The sequence below is a fragment of the Enoplosus armatus genome, chromosome 19, assembly GCF_043641665.1.
Source record: "Enoplosus armatus isolate fEnoArm2 chromosome 19, fEnoArm2.hap1, whole genome shotgun sequence".
Taxonomy (NCBI): domain Eukaryota; kingdom Metazoa; phylum Chordata; class Actinopteri; order Centrarchiformes; family Enoplosidae; genus Enoplosus; species Enoplosus armatus.
Genome location: NC_092198.1, coordinates 4,781,737 through 4,798,949, shown reverse-complemented (window position 1 = coordinate 4,798,949; position 17,213 = coordinate 4,781,737). Strand labels below are relative to the sequence as shown.

The 17,213-nt window shown below is 43.9% G+C and overlaps 1 protein-coding gene across 1 annotated transcript in view; it reads right to left on the bottom strand.

The window, feature by feature from the left end:
* tnfrsf21 (tumor necrosis factor receptor superfamily, member 21) overlaps window positions 1-16,620 on the bottom strand; it is a 37,467-nt gene extending 20,847 nt beyond the window's left edge. Inside the window, exons 1-3 of the mRNA XM_070926078.1 lie at window positions 16,594-16,620; window positions 5,924-6,629; window positions 2,290-2,856 (exon numbers count right to left, since the gene is read on the bottom strand). Of these exons, the coding sequence (XP_070782179.1) occupies window positions 2,290-2,856; window positions 5,924-6,629; window positions 16,594-16,620 (1,300 nt within the window). The remainder of the gene's footprint in view (window positions 1-2,289; window positions 2,857-5,923; window positions 6,630-16,593) is intronic.
* Between the last annotated feature and the right edge of the window lie 593 nt (window positions 16,621-17,213).

The window sequence follows — 17,213 nt, the reverse complement described above, 5'->3', positions numbered from 1 at the left end:
AGTTGAAAATAGCTGCCAGCTGCTGAAAAAGAGTTTGATGAGAGCAGTGAGAGTGAACCAAAACAGTAAAGTTGGGAGCTGTAAAAAAAAACCCAAAAAAACATTGAGCTGAGAGATGCTAAAGCGCTCTGTAGAGCTGAGAGGAACTGCAGAGGTGGGTGATAATTCTATGTGAGTTCAAGAGACCCGTTTCACATTACTTATAGTAATTTGATCAATTGTTAATGAAAGAATATTCATTAGTGCAGCTTTAAGGAAACTTGTTTTGATTAGGCATTTGCATTTAACATACAGCGATTACAGTGTGAACTTTTGCTAACCTAGCAGATTCTTTTGTGTAACGACATACAGTTCAAGGGTTGGTGAAAGCCTGAAGTTATCGTTTATTACGTCAAAGAAGTTGCTTAAAAGCTATATGTCTCCCTCTATCTCCATACCGCTCTTTGTCAGGCATCTGAAGTATCTGGGCTGACAAGGGCTGCTAGGTAACGGCAGGGAAACCCCTGTGTGGTTAGCCAACAACAGTACAATACAACACTTTCCCCTGTCCCCCCCCCCCATACACACACAACCCCTGCTCCATCTTACTCTCTCTCTCTTCATTTCCTTCTGTCTATGTCTGTCTTTGTCACCCTGTAAGAGACCCAACTGACCCACTAATGTGCCTTGCCAACCAAACAACAACCCTGATGCAGCTGAAACCAGATTATTCCAGTTCTCTGTGGTCAGGCACTCAGGGAGCAGAGAGAGAGGGTGGCGGGTGGCTCAGCTTCATCACAGCGTGCACGCACCTACACACACACACACACACACACACACACACACAGTTTTTAAGGGGAGAGTCGAGTGCCACAGGCAGCAGGTGCCCCCTGGGTTTGGGTCTGTTTCTCTATTAAGTGTGAAATCGAGCCCGACTGTGGTGCAAAATGTACCTGTTGATAGCCACAGTGTCAACAGACGGGAGCTTAAGAGGAGTGTGGAGGTACCAGTGGTAATAGAGAGAGGAGTGAAATCCAAAGTTTAAACAACAAGCATCAGAGGAAATAAAATAAAGTGTAGCAGCACTACAAAAGAGGGTAGAGATGAAGCTCAAGAAAGGCAAAAAAGAGAGGAGGTATACAAAGGAGATAAGAAAGTTGTAGATAGGAAGAGGTAAAACAAAAAGAAGGCACAGTGAGTGAAACAGAAGAGGAAGAAACAAAAAGACTGAGTGAAAGAACAAAACGAGAAGAGAAAATAAAGGTACAGAGAAGTGACAAAGGAAGAGGGAAACAACTGAGGACAAGAGACATGAGGAAAGGAAGGAGACACCAAGAAGAAATTGGAGAACTAAGAGCAGTAAGGCAACCTGAGTGTGTGTTGGGGGTGGATATAGACAGCGGGGTGGTACTACAACAGGGTCACGTCCTTGCTTGTGTAACCACTGCCCTCTATGCTATGTGCTGTGGGGCAGAATTGATTGGATCGGATACCCACAGTGGTGCGATCACATCAACAGATGGTTCTACACAGCTCAGGAGCAGGACTAACGCATGTCATTACACCAGACTGGGACATCCAGTATGCAGCTGAAAGTCCATGACCTCCCATGTTGGCTGCAGATGTAGGCCATGTAGAGCTGCCAGTCCTGAGATTACAAAAACACCATGGCAGAGCTGACACTTTCTCTAAGGGAATATATGTCTTGCATGTTGCTGAGGACGTCACACTGACGCCATATACTGTATGTAATCTTCAGTGGAGCTCTGTAGGAGGTTCGATAATGGACATTTTACAATCTAAAGACCCCATAATGAGTGTTTATTGAGGGGGCGTGGCACTCTTTATGCAGTATTTAAATGTGTAGAGGTGTCATAAAGATGGTAGTCTGAGTCAAGAATTTTCAAATTGCACACATAATTACCTGATAATCCGACTGAATTTCCATTTATTTTTTACTTTCTTCATTAGCCTGACTGTCTATGTATTCTTAATTCCACTTACTACACTCTGATGGGTGAAACAGCCGTCAGTTGGCCCAACACCAGTTCCATTCGAATCGCTGAACACATCAGGGATGTAGGCAGCGTTTGAAACCTGGCTAACACATAACAGCTTCGAAAACAACACGAAAAAAGAGAGAAAATCTTATGGAAGAATGCTGTTCTTCCCCCAAGCAGAGTTCTAGAGACTTTGAGAATCCGTGCCAAGAACCACTGAAGCTGTTCTGGAGGCCTGTGGTGGCCCAACACACTTTATGTTGGTTTTTCCTTGAATTTATCACCCAAATCAAAGATACAGCGGGCTTACCCTGTCCGTTGGAGTAGTAGATCCACTTCTCTTTGACCTGCATTGGAGGCACAGATGGTTTCTTCTGAATCGCCTTCTCCATGATGCTGCTAGGGTCCTGCATGGGGCCCTTCTTCAGCACGCGAGAGCTCCGCTTCACGCTGCAGACCACGATCACCACCAGCACCAGCAGGAGCAGCAGCACTATCATCCAGGGGAGATGCTCGTTGATGTCAAAGTGATTACGGGTGCTCGGCCTTGGGGACCCCCTTCGAGTGGGCCTGTAGTAGCTGGAGACCCCACCTCCACTCCCCTGCCCGGCTACCTTGCCGATACCTGTCCCGACCCTGACTCCCTCTGCACCCTCCAGACCCTCTATCGCCCTCTTGTTGGGGCCAGGCACTGGGTCGGAATTGGGTTGCCCCCGCTGGTGCTCGCGGTCCATCAGTTGTGGCGGAGTTCGCGGGGGATGGCGATTCGGTGGGGTGGGAGCACCAGGCCGGCTGAGGAGCAGCCCCTCTGCAAGGTAGTCTTCCCCACCCAGGTTTTCCCTCAGTTGAATTGAAGCTGCTGACTGGCTGTAGGCACCTGTAATGAGAGACAAGGGGGATTGATGGGAGACAAAGATAAGAGCAGGCAAGAAGAAGAGAGAACAAAGTGAGCAAAGAGACGAGATAGTACAGACGTAAGAGATGAGAGACAACACAGAGAGAGAGAGAGGGAATTAAATCCACTCACTTGAGAGATTTTCTTAACCCAGACAATGAAAACAGAAGGCGTCACGGAAGGAAATCCTAACACTTTAATCCACGCAAGCAATATGGCACACAAAAATCTCCCTCTTCTCTTTTTCACTCTCAGCTTCCCCTGCTGACTTCCTCCATCCAGTGTGTTTCAAACTGGGGCCCAACCGATACTGGATCTTTGGGGACAATATTGATGTTTGACATTGATGTTTGTTAAAAAGTCCGAAAACAATTGTTTCTATCAGCCCCTTTTTTTGATGACTTGATTGGTCAATATAGCGTACAATTATGTTAAAGAGGTGACACAGGATTGAAATCTGGGGTTATTCCCTAAACTGCAGATAAAGTACAATCTGCCCCTACTCCCTTCCACCGCCAGCTGTGCTCCGCCTCGTAATCTCACGGCAGATGAGCTCCGAATTGCTCACCCCACAGTCTGCGCCTTGATTAAGCTCGAGCGAGGGCAAATCTAATCAGACTTAGGCTTCAATGGCAGGAATAGTTCAGAAAAAAAGAGATTGGTCAATGAGCTAACACTTTACAGCCAAACAAATCTCTGTAATCTGTTAAAATGGGAAAAGAACAAGCAAGATTGTCCCAGTTGACATAAACAACAGCAGAGACAGTGTTTTTCAGACATGGGAACAAACTGTAATGGTCAGTCGATGTTAGTGCGTCATTGAGCTATTGATTATGGATGTGGCCGCTAATGACGTTAGACCATAAATGGGCTGCTGCTTTTTAGGATTGTCGCCCAGATGCGTGTTAATCCCTCTCATCCTCTTATCAGCAGACAGGTACACAGACAGGTGCAGGTCTAATCCCCAAATTAAGGCTGATGTTTTGGATGGCAGAATTTCAGGGGATATAATGCGCCCTCTGCAGCCATAGTGGAAGTCCTCAGCTTTTAAGTAACAGTGATTGTGGATATATGTGATTCTACATGTAATATGTATTCACACTAATGAAATTGTCATGTTGAATGCCTTTATCTAAATATCTTGAACAACGTAAGGTCAAAATGAGACCGCATAAGTGTAAAACAACTTCTATTTCCAAATGGTTCTTCCTTTAGGGAGCAAGAATGCTTAGAGCATGGTGTTAATATGCCTGAAGGCCAAAGTCACACAGGTTTATCCTTTTGGGAAACAAGAGTATCCATAGCAAATATCAAGGAAAAGTGGCCATCAGTAACATAAAGGTGAATACATCTAAATTTCAATCTTCCAATTTGTTGGCGATTTGCTGACATGGACAGCATATAACATGGCATGACACAGTGGAGTGGCAGATGGCCGACTGATTTCGTAAATAAATCAAAGGGCATTTTATCACAACACAATACAGTTTGAGTGCAGGAAAAAATATTTCTTACAGATGGTTACTTCCAGCAATAAATGTATTTTTTCAGTGTTTCAGTTGTCCAGAATAGTAAAGTGTGTAACCAACCATGATAAATAAATAAAATATGCGGTTTTCTGGGTCTTATGATATGCCACTCTACTGGGCATGTGCCAATATTAAATGTAATACATTTCAATATGATTATGTTGACAAAAAATATATGACATTTTCTTGGTAATTATTGAAACTGTGTTAAAATACATTTCCAATGGATAAAAACTTACTCTAGTCCATGATGAGGGTTATGTAGATATGTCATTAACACAAGGCTTTTACTCTTTAAAAGTTTTCACAGATTTTTAGGATACATTTTTCTGTCTATGTTGAAAACAACACACTACTTTCTCCACCTTCTGCCATTATAAGTGTGTATATACTGGTATGGTGCTGTGTCCAGTCCAGTTATGGTCATTGTTTTCCAGGTACTGGTATCTCCCTTCCTTGGACCCAGTTGATATATATTTAAACATTCACAGCAAATTCTCTGCCGGACATCCACGGTTGCTAGGAGATTTGTGATGTTATGTCAAAGGCTCTTTATATCCAGTGATTTATATGAAGTGAAATGCAGTGAATACAGTTTGGCTTTTATTGCTGTGTAAAGTGGTTAAAGACATTTTGCTGTTCTACAACTCATTCTCTGCTCCTTTTCGGAGGTGGTCCTTCCCATCCTCTCTACTGACAGTAAAGGACGGGTGAAAAATGAGAGTCATGAGTGCGTAACACCCACCCCCGCCCACCCCCACCCCCGCTTTCCCCTCTTACAGCACAGACAGGGTCAAATTAACTGGCCGAGAAGCCATCGATCCCATCCCAACACAAACAATGGTGACAGTATTATAGGTGTGGGGGTCTATGTGGGGAGGAGGGATATGCTGGCTATGGATGGTTGATTCTGAGAAATCACTGGCTGGCCGGCTGAGACTTAAGTAAAAACAGTAAGTGAGATGGACAGGGAGGGATGAAGACAGAGAACAGGAAGACAAACGGTTAAGGGAAGGATTTTTCACATTCTCTGATCTACAGGTAAGGAGGGAGGGAGCAGGGAAAAAGGAGGGTGAAGGAGGAAGACAGAAATACCCATAACTCCTCCTGACCACAAATAGTAACATTCCTGAGATAGGGAGCTGCCACCAGTTTGTTTCCATGCCTACGAATGTCCTTCCTTTTAGGAATTACCACAGGAAAAAAACGTGTCATTGATGTAATGATGCTGCAACAGCATCTTCAGCAATAATGCTATGTTACTGTCCACACACACAAAAATCATACAACAATAAATATCATGTCAGAAAAGTATAAATTAACGTTATGTATGGAGTGGAGCAGGGAGGCAGTTCTGTACAGGTTTTAGGAGTAGTTATGTGTTGTAACTATTTCTCCACAAACTCTGACTAGCAACCCACGCTATTTGATATTGAGCTACCTGAAAAGCCAAATAAAACAGATATTGACAGTAATTACCATTAATTAACAACAGAAGAAGCAGCGGCCTTTGGTCTCACCTTTATGTACACGCCCAGTCAGTGATGATGGAGAGGATGAAGTCATGGGTTCCTGTACAAGCACAGCCTGTCCAGGCCCCAGTAGGGTGGTTGTGGAGACAGATGAAGAGGAAGTGAGGGCTGTAGAAGGGGGTCCGCAGACATTATCTGTCTCTCTAGTCCCTGGCGTGAGCAGCACCAGCCCCTGAGCTTGGCAGTCCGTGTGGGTTCGGCACTTCACCACACTTGACTCCACGTCTGAGAAAGTCCCCTTGGTGCACGGCTTACAGACCACATCCTCTGTCTCACTGCCCCGCTTTTTCGCCCTGGTCCCTGGAGGGCACAGCGAATGGGGCTTACACTCTGTGCCGCCATCCACCGACAAGAAGCTGTTGGGGGGACATTTGCACACTCGGTCTTGGGTGGCCGTGCAGGGAGCTTTCTCAGTGAAGCCCGCAGGACACGGAGCCCGACACCGATGACATTGCTGGACCCCGTTCTCGCCCCGTGTGAAGGTGCCTTCAGGGCAGGGGCTGCACTCCCTCACAGCTGCCTGGGAGCAGTGGACGGACACATAGGTGCCTGCCGGGCACTTGTCGCAGACCAGCTGGGTGCCCGAGCCGGGGTCGGTGTGCTGATAGTGACGGGGAGAGAGGAGGGGCTGATCAGCTGGGCTGGTTGTGGTCAAAACCCGAGCTGAGATGTCAACCACCACTGTACATAAGAGCTGAGAAGAGAAGAAAGAGTGGAAGTTAAATAGACATCTAATCAATCGTATTTAAAGTTCTTAATCAAAGGGGCTGGACAGATGGACAGACAGATGGACAGCTGGCTAGATGGAGGAATAGACAGAAGGACCAAAAGTGCCCCATCGCAACCTAACTGAGACTACTGTTCACTATGTTTGTTCAAGTTCATTTTTGTTTTCTTTTGTTTGTCTCATAATCAGTTTGCAAAAGACCCACAAAACTAAAGCATGAAATCAAAGCTGTTTCCTGACCAGCAGTGAGCAAACCTTACATACCCAGACCAATCTGTCACCAATTTCTGATTACTCACTGATTCAGTTGGTATGAAACATCACAGGCCAGACGGACATGAGTGTGCTGTGTGTCAGGTTACATGGATTCTGGAAAGTCCAATTTCCGATGCTGCCATTTAGGTACGTATGAAGCTGCTTTGATGAGATTTCCAGGGAAATATCCCTTTCAGAAACCCATTTAATCGAACGTCATGTCATTTACCCCCCCCCCCCCCCCGACTCATCATGGGCATCATAAGTTGAGTGCATATTCACTTTGCAACCACATATGACTCTGTGTTTTTTTTTGTTTTGTGTAGTGTTTTTTCAGGCTCCCCCTCACCTCTGCTGGGAAGCCGACAGCTCACTAAGTTTAGGGGAATAACTCCACATGTCGGAGCAATAACATCAGGAATCCTGACTGGTGAAGTGCTTAACTACGTTTTTGCTTGTAGAAACATTTGAACATGAGGGCATTTGGTAGCAGCATGCATTGCTCTCTGCCACACTTTCTTTTTTGGTGTTACCACTTTGTTTTACTTATTACTTATTATGGGAACTTCAGTGTAATTGACAGTATATGTGCATTGTATCTAGATAGTGGCTTTAACTCTATACCTGTGCTCTGTTTATCCTTTTCTTTATGTAATCTCAATCTCTGAGTCTGTAGTTCATCCTACACGATCTCGTCAGACCCCTCAGACGTGTGGTGACGCGAACAAACAATGAGCGTTGGGAGGGACAATTGCTCACGCGCCTTGTGTATTGTGTATGAGACCAGCACACAAAACTTCTCCTTTTTGCCTTCTCTCGCCTAGTTTGACAACTTCTACGACGTGTTCCACAATCTTGACCAATAGCAGCACAGTACACTCCTCCGTGCTCAACTGTAAACATGGCGAGGCCAAAAAGGAATGATGTTTTCTTTCATTTGCGTGAACCTGTAATCATTTGATCACCCTTGGGTGTGATGTCATCCTCTACACCCAATATGAATGCTGCTACCTACAAACTAACCCTCTGTCTACCAAACGGAAAGGAAAAAAGAAAGGCCACCGAGGGAAGATGAAGGGTTCCAGCTTGACAGTAAAGTCAGACCCTGGCACTGATCTGTCAGTCTGATCTGGGACATAAGTATCACAGACAAACAATATCAGTAAGGCCTGGAGAAGTCTAAACTGTAACTTAGCGTAGGATCACCCACTATAATGGTTTAAAATAAATAAAAAGCAGGGGGAGAAGGGTTGAGAGAAGAGGAAGAAGGAGACACACAACGACAAGCACGGTGGCAACAAAGGTCAGACAAAATGTGGATCTGTGTGCAAATATGTGTGTTTAAGTGTGTTCTTCCCTGCCGAGTGTGTGTATTCAGGCAAATGTGAAAGAAGATTAGCAGCTCATGTGTGTGTGTGTGTGTGTGTGTATACAGAACAAACAGGGCTGGTGGGTTTGAAGTGATGCACTGAGGGGGGAATTTTGCTGATGACGCACGTAAATGTTGGTCACCCATGAGGACCGATCCAAATCTTCCACAGAAAGAAAGACAATCTTCAGTTTAGTGTCATACCAATCAGGTTTCCTTCGGACTGACCGCACATATAAATCATGAATTGTGTTTTGATGTATTCAAATTTTTTGGATATCTTGGTTTGAATGCAAGCAACTCCTGAGAAAACTCAATTAGGTTTTTTCGAGACATGAAGTAGGACAGCAGCATGCAGAAATACATTTTCCTTCAAACTTCTCTTAATTAAACAGTCAAAAAGGAAAAACTCATTTTATGATTCGGGCTAATAAGAATAAAGCTGTCCTTTCTTTCAACCCTCCATTGCCCTTTCACCGCCCCACCCATTGTGTTCATTCCCAGAACCTCATCAATAAACATCAGAGCATGTTCTCGACATGCTGCTCATAACTCAGTTGCGTCAGTAACATCAATGCGTTCATTCACACAACGTTCAAAGTGAGGCGCTTGTGGAGAACGCGGTAAATGGGAACATTCTGCTTGTTACAGGACAATGGGTCATCCCCTTGTTGCTCTTTCCGCTTGTTTGTAGAACGTTATTATTGGAACTGCATGTCCTGAACATTACCATATTTGAGGTGTATCACTCACAATTTAATGTGAGGCTGTGGAAGAGAAGGCATGCTGCGGTATTAAACAGGAACTTTCTTATAGGACGCTCATGTTTTTCATGCCATTCCCCCCACTGTGCAGATTGTGTTTAGTTTGGGGAAGCAGGCTCATTAAAAAATACCAGGCATCTCCTAGTCATGAGAAAAGAGCTTAATAACTAATTTTGTTTAGGCAAACACTGTCAGAGAAAATTGCATGATCCCTCTATTGCTCAATCTAAAGCCTGAAACATACTTAAGCTTGTTCATGAACAGAGTGCTGTACGTCGGCTAGTCATAATGCATACATGTTACCATCAGTGTCTTCCAACATATGTGCATGTCAGGGTTTCCCACAGTGTGTTATGGTGATACCTCCGCTAACACAAGAAGTGATCACCCTGAAATATAACATTAATCTTCAGGGAGAAAGAGCAGAGATGCTACATTATTAACATTAACATTACTTTTTGCTTGAAAATCAACATATATATATATATATATATATATATATATATATATATATATATATATATATATATATATATCATTGGTGTTTGTTTTGACTTGTGTATGCATTTGGTCAAAACAATTGGCCAAAAAGAAGGATTTTTATTTAACTTAACTCCATGACACCGTACAGTACATAGGACTCAACAAGTGTTGCAATAACATCAACGAAAAGTAGCGTCTAGTGGAAATCAGTGCTAATGTTAGCAAGCTAGGCTATTTCTGACTGAAATACAAACTTAACAGCACAATGGGTCCTTCCAAATGTTGAATGTTGTGATGCACTTCATGAACACTGACGACATGACATGACTAGTTAGAGTGATAGCTGAGTATTAACAGAGTTGTGTGGATGTTACTGGACAGTTAGACAACAATAGCCTGTGACTGGAAATCTCACATCAAAACAGTGTTCAAGCTAAAACAGGGCGACTTGTTCTTTTGAGTAAGGCAATTGTTTAGACCAGGGGACATACATGTATTTGCTTTCTTGCCAAGAATTAGATGAGAAGATTGATACCACTCTCATGTTTGTACACTAAAAATGAAGCTACAGTCAGCAGGTGGTTAGCTTAGCTTAGCATTAAGACTGGAAGCAGGGGGAAACAGCTAGCTCGGCTAGGTAAAGGGTAAACAATTCAATGTTCAAAGGTATTCAAAGGTGGGAGTTGTTTTTTTTTTGTTTACCCAGTACAGTCTGCATTGAAAGAAAGTTAGTTTAAAGTTACATATTGACCAGCTGGACTGGTATTTTAAGCAGCTTAGCTATAGTAACCAAGAAAGCCATTCACTGTAACCCTACACATAGATGTTAATTATTAATCAGTTATTTTCTATACAGTCCCTTGTTTATATTGAAGTTACACCCCTTTGCTGTTACCTTGCAAGGTGTTTACATGCCATGATGATCTATGTCACCCTGGAAATATTTTACAGCAAATAAAGAGCTGTCTACGCTGAGTCGACATGTATTCCCTCTCCACTATACCATAGCTCATAAGGCATTATAATATTTGAAACCAAAGAAAGACAGGACAGCCGATGGAAGGTGAGTGAAAACCGAACACACACCGTCCCAGCTCCATCTGCAGCGATGGTTTTAAGCCAATGAGGATAATTACTGAGACGGCTGCTATTCAAAATGTCAGGGAAAGAGTGCAGTAATCTAATGGCAGCAAAATAGATGCATTTGGTCGGTGTGTGTCGCTCTGTGGTTGTGTCTTGACCAGCTCTGTGAGCATTCCTCCCTCGCAATCAGACACAAACAACCAATCTTGTGTCACTGCATTTCCTGTTTGCCATTAGGAAGATAAAACACAAAAAGCAGAAGGAGGAGACAAAGTGCAGTGCTGGCACTTTGTCAGTACTTTCCTGCTTGCACACACACGTATGCACACACACACACACACACACGCACGCACAGACGACAGACACTGTCTAGAGCCTCTCTACACAGCTACTTCTGCAGCTCAGCAATGCATGAATCAATTTCAATCTAAGCGCTGCCAGCCTTCCTCTCATTATGCCAACTTTGTCTCTATGTCTTGCCGCACTGCCCATAAACTACATCATGTGCCTGGTGCACAGGCCGGCCAATCAGACAGCCAGACACAAGGTGGACAATGACTGGGCTATCGTTATCCCCTCTTTACTCCCACTCTGGTATGTCCAGCTCCTTATGTACTGCAGTCTTTGTCACAGCTATCGCTACTGATGGCCTGGGGGATGTATACAGACCCATGTGCTACCAACCTGATACATGCTATCACCTGTCAGATGATGTGCTTTGCTATAAGAACTTCCCCTGGTTCAGTTCTACCACCCACAGTGCAGGAACCTGAACCACTGGCGCAGAAAAAAGGATGAGACCCCTCATTATGGCTAATCCCCAGCAGACACGACCAATCGCGTTTGTTGGAAGGCGTGACCAAAACTTTACTTTACACCTGCTTCGCCTATTCTCACTGTATGGTTAAAGGGGGTCTCCATTCTTTTACAAATGAAGATCAGCCTGTGAAACTCTTACATATAATGTCTTCTGTGGCTCTTAAATGAATAACGACGTCATAGTGATATCATCTGGGTTATCTTGGTTTTGGAGACTACAAATTTACAGAGACAGAAAGCCTGAGTTTAACGGACATGGGCGTTTACCAGGAAGAAAGGGCCCAATAAAGACATGCTATTAAGTTGCTAATGCCGTGTCATATAAGAATGATCACAATTACAAGTTTTCGACTTGTAATTAGCGTTCACATCAACATCCAAGTCATAAATAATATGTCAGACTTGACTTAATAATATGTGCCCATTAGCCCAAGTGTGTTTTTCAGGAGAATTAAACCCAAATTGAATGGATATATTCTTATATTAGCATAGTGTTTTTAACCCGCACACGACCAACTCTGTAACACACATCTGTCTGATGAAGTGAACGTGTAAGTCATTAACATGGGAATCTCTTCCATCCGTCCCATATGACGTGAGCACAGCAGAAAAGTCAGGATATCTTTGCCTCTGCTGCTATGAATTTCTTTTATCGTGAGTACCACAATGTTAAGGAAGTGCAACACTAAATTGCTGCAGTGCCCCTTAAAGCAAACAGATGGGTGGAAAAAAAATAGTTTTTTCTTTAAATCTTCCGACTATGCCACATGTGCATTGTTTGCTGTTGTCGTTTGGAGGGCAGCCTTATGAGCGTACGCAGCTAAAGATGTTGTTTAGTAACTGATTTACACATTACCAATTTCTTTACTAAGTAGTCCCTGTATTGTGAATGATGCAAACTAATGCCATAATCTCCAGTCTGAATCTATCATTTTTACAATCTATTTATGAATAGCTGGTGGAACTCAATCCCAAGGACTTTGATTTTTTCTGTATCCCAGTGTTTAATCTGTTAGTGGAAAATGTGGAGGGGATCACAGTGGGACTTTTCAGCTGATGCCTCTGTGACTCACTGACAGAGAAAAGGACAGAACACAGGGTGGAGGGGGAGAGATCTGAGGGTGGAGCCGTCAGTCAGGCAGCTCTTGTTTACATCATATAGGCACCAGTGTGGCACCACTGCACCACTGCAGAGCAGGTTCCTGCTAAACACACCCACCCGCAACACACACACACACACACACACACACACAATCACTCACTGAAACAAACATCTCAACCCCCCCAACTTTGTGACTCCCTGCCTGCTGGTTGACAGGTTGAGCAGAACACCCTGTAATTCTACCTCCAGCAGTAGCTACAGGCCATCCAGAGACACGCCCAGGACCCAGTTTCTTTGTAGGCATCAGAGCAGAAGTACAGCTGATAGGTCAAATCTTTATTTTAGGTGACAGCCGGCTAAACCTGAAGCTCCTGATGGGGTGGATTGGTTTTAATGCCTGAAATGATGTCATGGTTCTATGAAAAGCACAAAAAGTAATGGTGATACAGATGCTGAAGGGTGTGTTTTATATAATCTTAATCCAACTGATGAAGTAGGGGCCAATGTGTAATGTCTTTTGTGTGTCAGGTACAAAAAAAACAGAAAGTGCTACAAACTGGGGTTGTGGACTTTGAAAGACATGGGCCTTTACCAGGCAGGGAGACTCGAGACAAAATACACCATCAAGTTGCATTATGGGAAATGTAGGATCCAATGTTTTTGGAACTTGAACCCCATTAGGGACTAAAAAGGATATCACGGCCTCTGCCGCTTTGATTTTGACCATTCTTTTTTTTTAACTGTTGCAAGTCCTTCAACTTTATGGAAACGCAATGCTAAACCTCTGCAGCTGTTGTTTTTCTGCGAAATCAAAAAAAACCCTCTTCTAACAAAGCGAGTGCTGTCTATTTGTTCAAGGTTTTCTCTTGAACCTTTCAAAAGAGGATGCCGGATGTGTTTTATGGGAAAATGCTATTGTGCATGCTGCTATCACAACTGCTGAATCATGACTTTTTTTCACCAGGGTTGATTCATTCGTTCTGGTATCTGCTACTGTGAGACGTTCTGACACCTGCAGCTCTGTTTGTATTGGAAAGGCAGTGATGTGTGTCGACCCCTACCGTACTTACTGAAAAACACTGTTGTAATTGATTTTATAATACCATTTGCAGCACTTTTAACCACTGCCTAAAATTTGGTATGTAAGCCTCATGACTACCACACAAAGGGCAAACGAAACCCCCCACCTAAAACTTGATATGGACAACAGACAGAGGCACCTTCGAGTGTTTTCACATTTCTGAGCAACATCCTAAAATAAGCAGTTAACGTGCACATGCTACCGTACACATCCTGTCAACATCAAGGAAGAGCCGTCTGTCAGCGAGGCATCACAGTGTCGCTACACAACCTGTGTCGCATGTGACAAGACGTGTGATTCGTGCTCAGTAGCAACAAACTTCACCACAGGGCAGATAGTGGACTGAGGTCTGAGAGGAGTTTCAGATGGCTCAGTATCGTTATTCTTTTAGAACATTTTGTAGGTTTTCAGGAATAACTTAATTTACTGTACGCAGTGGGTCATGGCAGAAAACAATCAAGCCACTGTTGGGGCTGAGTGTGTGTGTGTGTGTGTGTGTGTGTGTGTGTGTGTGTGTGTGTGTGTGTTGGACCACGTGTGTTACATAATGAGGTGTGTGCATACAAACACTTGGTGTGGGTGGGATGTTTGCGTTGGTGAGTGTGTGGCAGAATATGTTACTGTAATTACTATCCAATTAAAGCAGGGCGCACCTCAAGTACACGCACACACTGGCACAAAAAACACACACGTGCACTCCTACATGCACTTCCCCTCCCCCGAACACACACACACACACACACACACACACACACCGGGCAGCCAAGCAGCACCTGTTGCTGTGTGTCCTCGTGTCCTCCAGCAGTGCGGTCGCAGCACATTTCAGCCCAGAGAAAGAGACTCTGTTTGAATTCAGTCGCGCTGAATTTATCACTGACAATAGCCAGCTATGATTATTTGTGTGGATGTTTGAGGCTACTAATAATGGGTGAAGCAGGGAGCACTGGGAAGGACTGAGCTCACCCTTTGTGATAATATAACCTGCAAACATTGGTCTCTGTAGTCTTGGTTTGGACAGATTCTCTTTGTTGCGCATTTGTCAAGTGAACTGAGCGATAAATGTGTATGGACAAAATAGTACATTTTAAAGATTATTTGAAACAAAAATTACACAACTCATTTAGTTCTAGTGTTCAGTGGCAATACAGGAGGTTTTATGTCACTTAAAATGTATTAACCAGATAGATGAAACAGGTTACATGCAGGCATCGATTTAAGTGGTGCCACTGACGTTACTTGGGTTTTTAACGTTGCAGTGTGAACTATGTCTCATTACTGAAATGGGTTGCTTGGACAACCAACTTTCACTTTGATTCCTAATTTCCTTTGAAGTGTATGAAAGTGTTTCTGACGGACTGCAGCTTCATATTAAGATCAGTGATCCAGGAGTATCAAAATCTATTAAGTAGTTTTATAGCTTTGCCACAAATACATTTGTGAACTCTGAAATAACTAGTCTGTCTTTCATGGAACAAGCCTTTGGAGGTCTGCGCAGGCCTAAATCTAAGACCCAAACCCGGACCATATACCTGCATCTTTAACACCTGTACTGCCCAAACCCGACCCCAGACGTAAGGCTATATTTTTACCTTTATTTTATCTATAATCATTCGTTATCTTGGCAGGCAAATGCAATGGATTGCCTGTTGTCTTGTTCTCTGCTCCCTCTGGTCATTGCAACACATGACAGGCATGAGCATTTGGCACAGTCAAAGAGAGAAAGTACAAAAACATCTTTGCAATTCCTATTATACACAAACCAGAAGCCGGCCACAAGCCCAAAGCTTTATCCAACAACACAACGGCCCAAACCTGACCTGAAAGTCCATACTTTGTTTGGACCCTTTGGGTTTGGGTATTGGGTCCGGCAGCAGAGCTCAACGCATTAAGGCGCAGATATAGTCCAAAAACAGATGCAGACAGCGGACACAGTTTAGTTTATACTACATTGTGGTATTTGCATAGACATACGTGATCAAACAATCTGCATTCTACATTGTACTAAAGTATGTCTTATTCTGTATTTTTAAGGGTTTAAAAAAAGTTCTTAAAAGTTTGTAAAAATGATCACAAAACAAAAAGTTTAAATAATTCCCAAATGGTTTTTGCACACTTGTTGATGCAGCAACAGTTTGGCAACGAACTCACATCCATTTCTTCACTTGAAAAGATAATGAATAAAAACAAATTTTTGATTATGTCAACATTATGTATGTATGTGTATCTTAACACCAAAACAAAACTGAAACTGAATTTTATGAAAAACGTCACTGAAAGTGAACCGGACGTCTGCTTGACACACATGGCAACCCCAGCTCATCTGCAGCCTTCCTGCTCTGCGAGAGGAGACAAAGGCAAAGTCTTTGTGCTGGAGTGACTCACTGAGGATGATGAGACCTCGAGCTCGGGCCAACCACTCACCCAGCTATATCCAACACATAACAAAAGGACACCTCCAGCATGTGAACACGGGAAATCCTGTCTGACATCATGATTACTGGCACAGAAACATCCCTCCATCCAGCCTTGACATGTTGCTAAATAGGCCTGTGTAAATGTATTAATTCCACTTCCTTTCTCTTTGTTTATTTCTAAAACCAATTTATGTCTGACAGTCAACAGACGAGAGTCAGCTGACATTTCCAGTTGTTTGGCCGACAACGGGAGTGCAACGGGGTAAACAATGGACTGCTGAGAGCCCTTTCTTTCTCCATCCCTCCACTGGAGACTCTTTTGTGTTGTTCACCCACAGAGGAATGAATGACACACTGCTGAGATGTTAAATCTAAAAGGAAAAAGAAATGGCTCTCTGGACTTTATTTAACAGTCAAACTTGGAAACGATTTTTGGATACTTGATTTGAAGTTCAGTCTGGGACGAAGAAAAACAGGCACTGGCCCTTTAAATGGAGAACCTGCTGGAGGAGTCCTTAGAATAAAGAATACAAACAAGCAAATGTAATGTGGGCTACTCACCACTGCGGACACACACATGGCAGGCATCGTCCTGGTTTAGAAAATACAGATGAGGCTCGAGCGAACGTCCGAGTTGTCTGCTGGAGAAGCACTTCTCATCTCTAGATGTTGCTCATCATCATCATCCTCCTCCTCCTCAGCTTTACTGGAGGAGAGAAGCTGAGCCGGGCTGTGGTGCAGCGGCACTCTCAACTGCAGTGTTTTATAGTCCGTGTCTCCAGGTGAACCGGTTTCAGATAGTACGGGATCAGGGCTTGGTTCAGGAAGAACGCAGTGGTAATTCCCATAGCGATGATGGATGAGGGCCACACCGGGATCGCCGCCTCGCCCCGTCCAGGCTCGTTCAGTGTGCAGTGCGGCTCTCCTTCAGCGCTGCAGAGCATCCGCGGACACTGCCGTGGTGACGTAGGGACAGAGGGGGCGGGAGTTGGCGACACGTCTCGGCCAATCGCAGCCCCTCAAAGGCAATGCACGTGTGTCGGGCCCTCTCAGACTGGAGATACTGGGATGTGTCCTGCAGGTGAACCCGGGTCGAAGCCCAGAATGACTTGCCCTCGGTGTGCTGTGTGGAACTACAGGACAACACTATGATTTTATTCACAGTCACAGATCCACAGCCA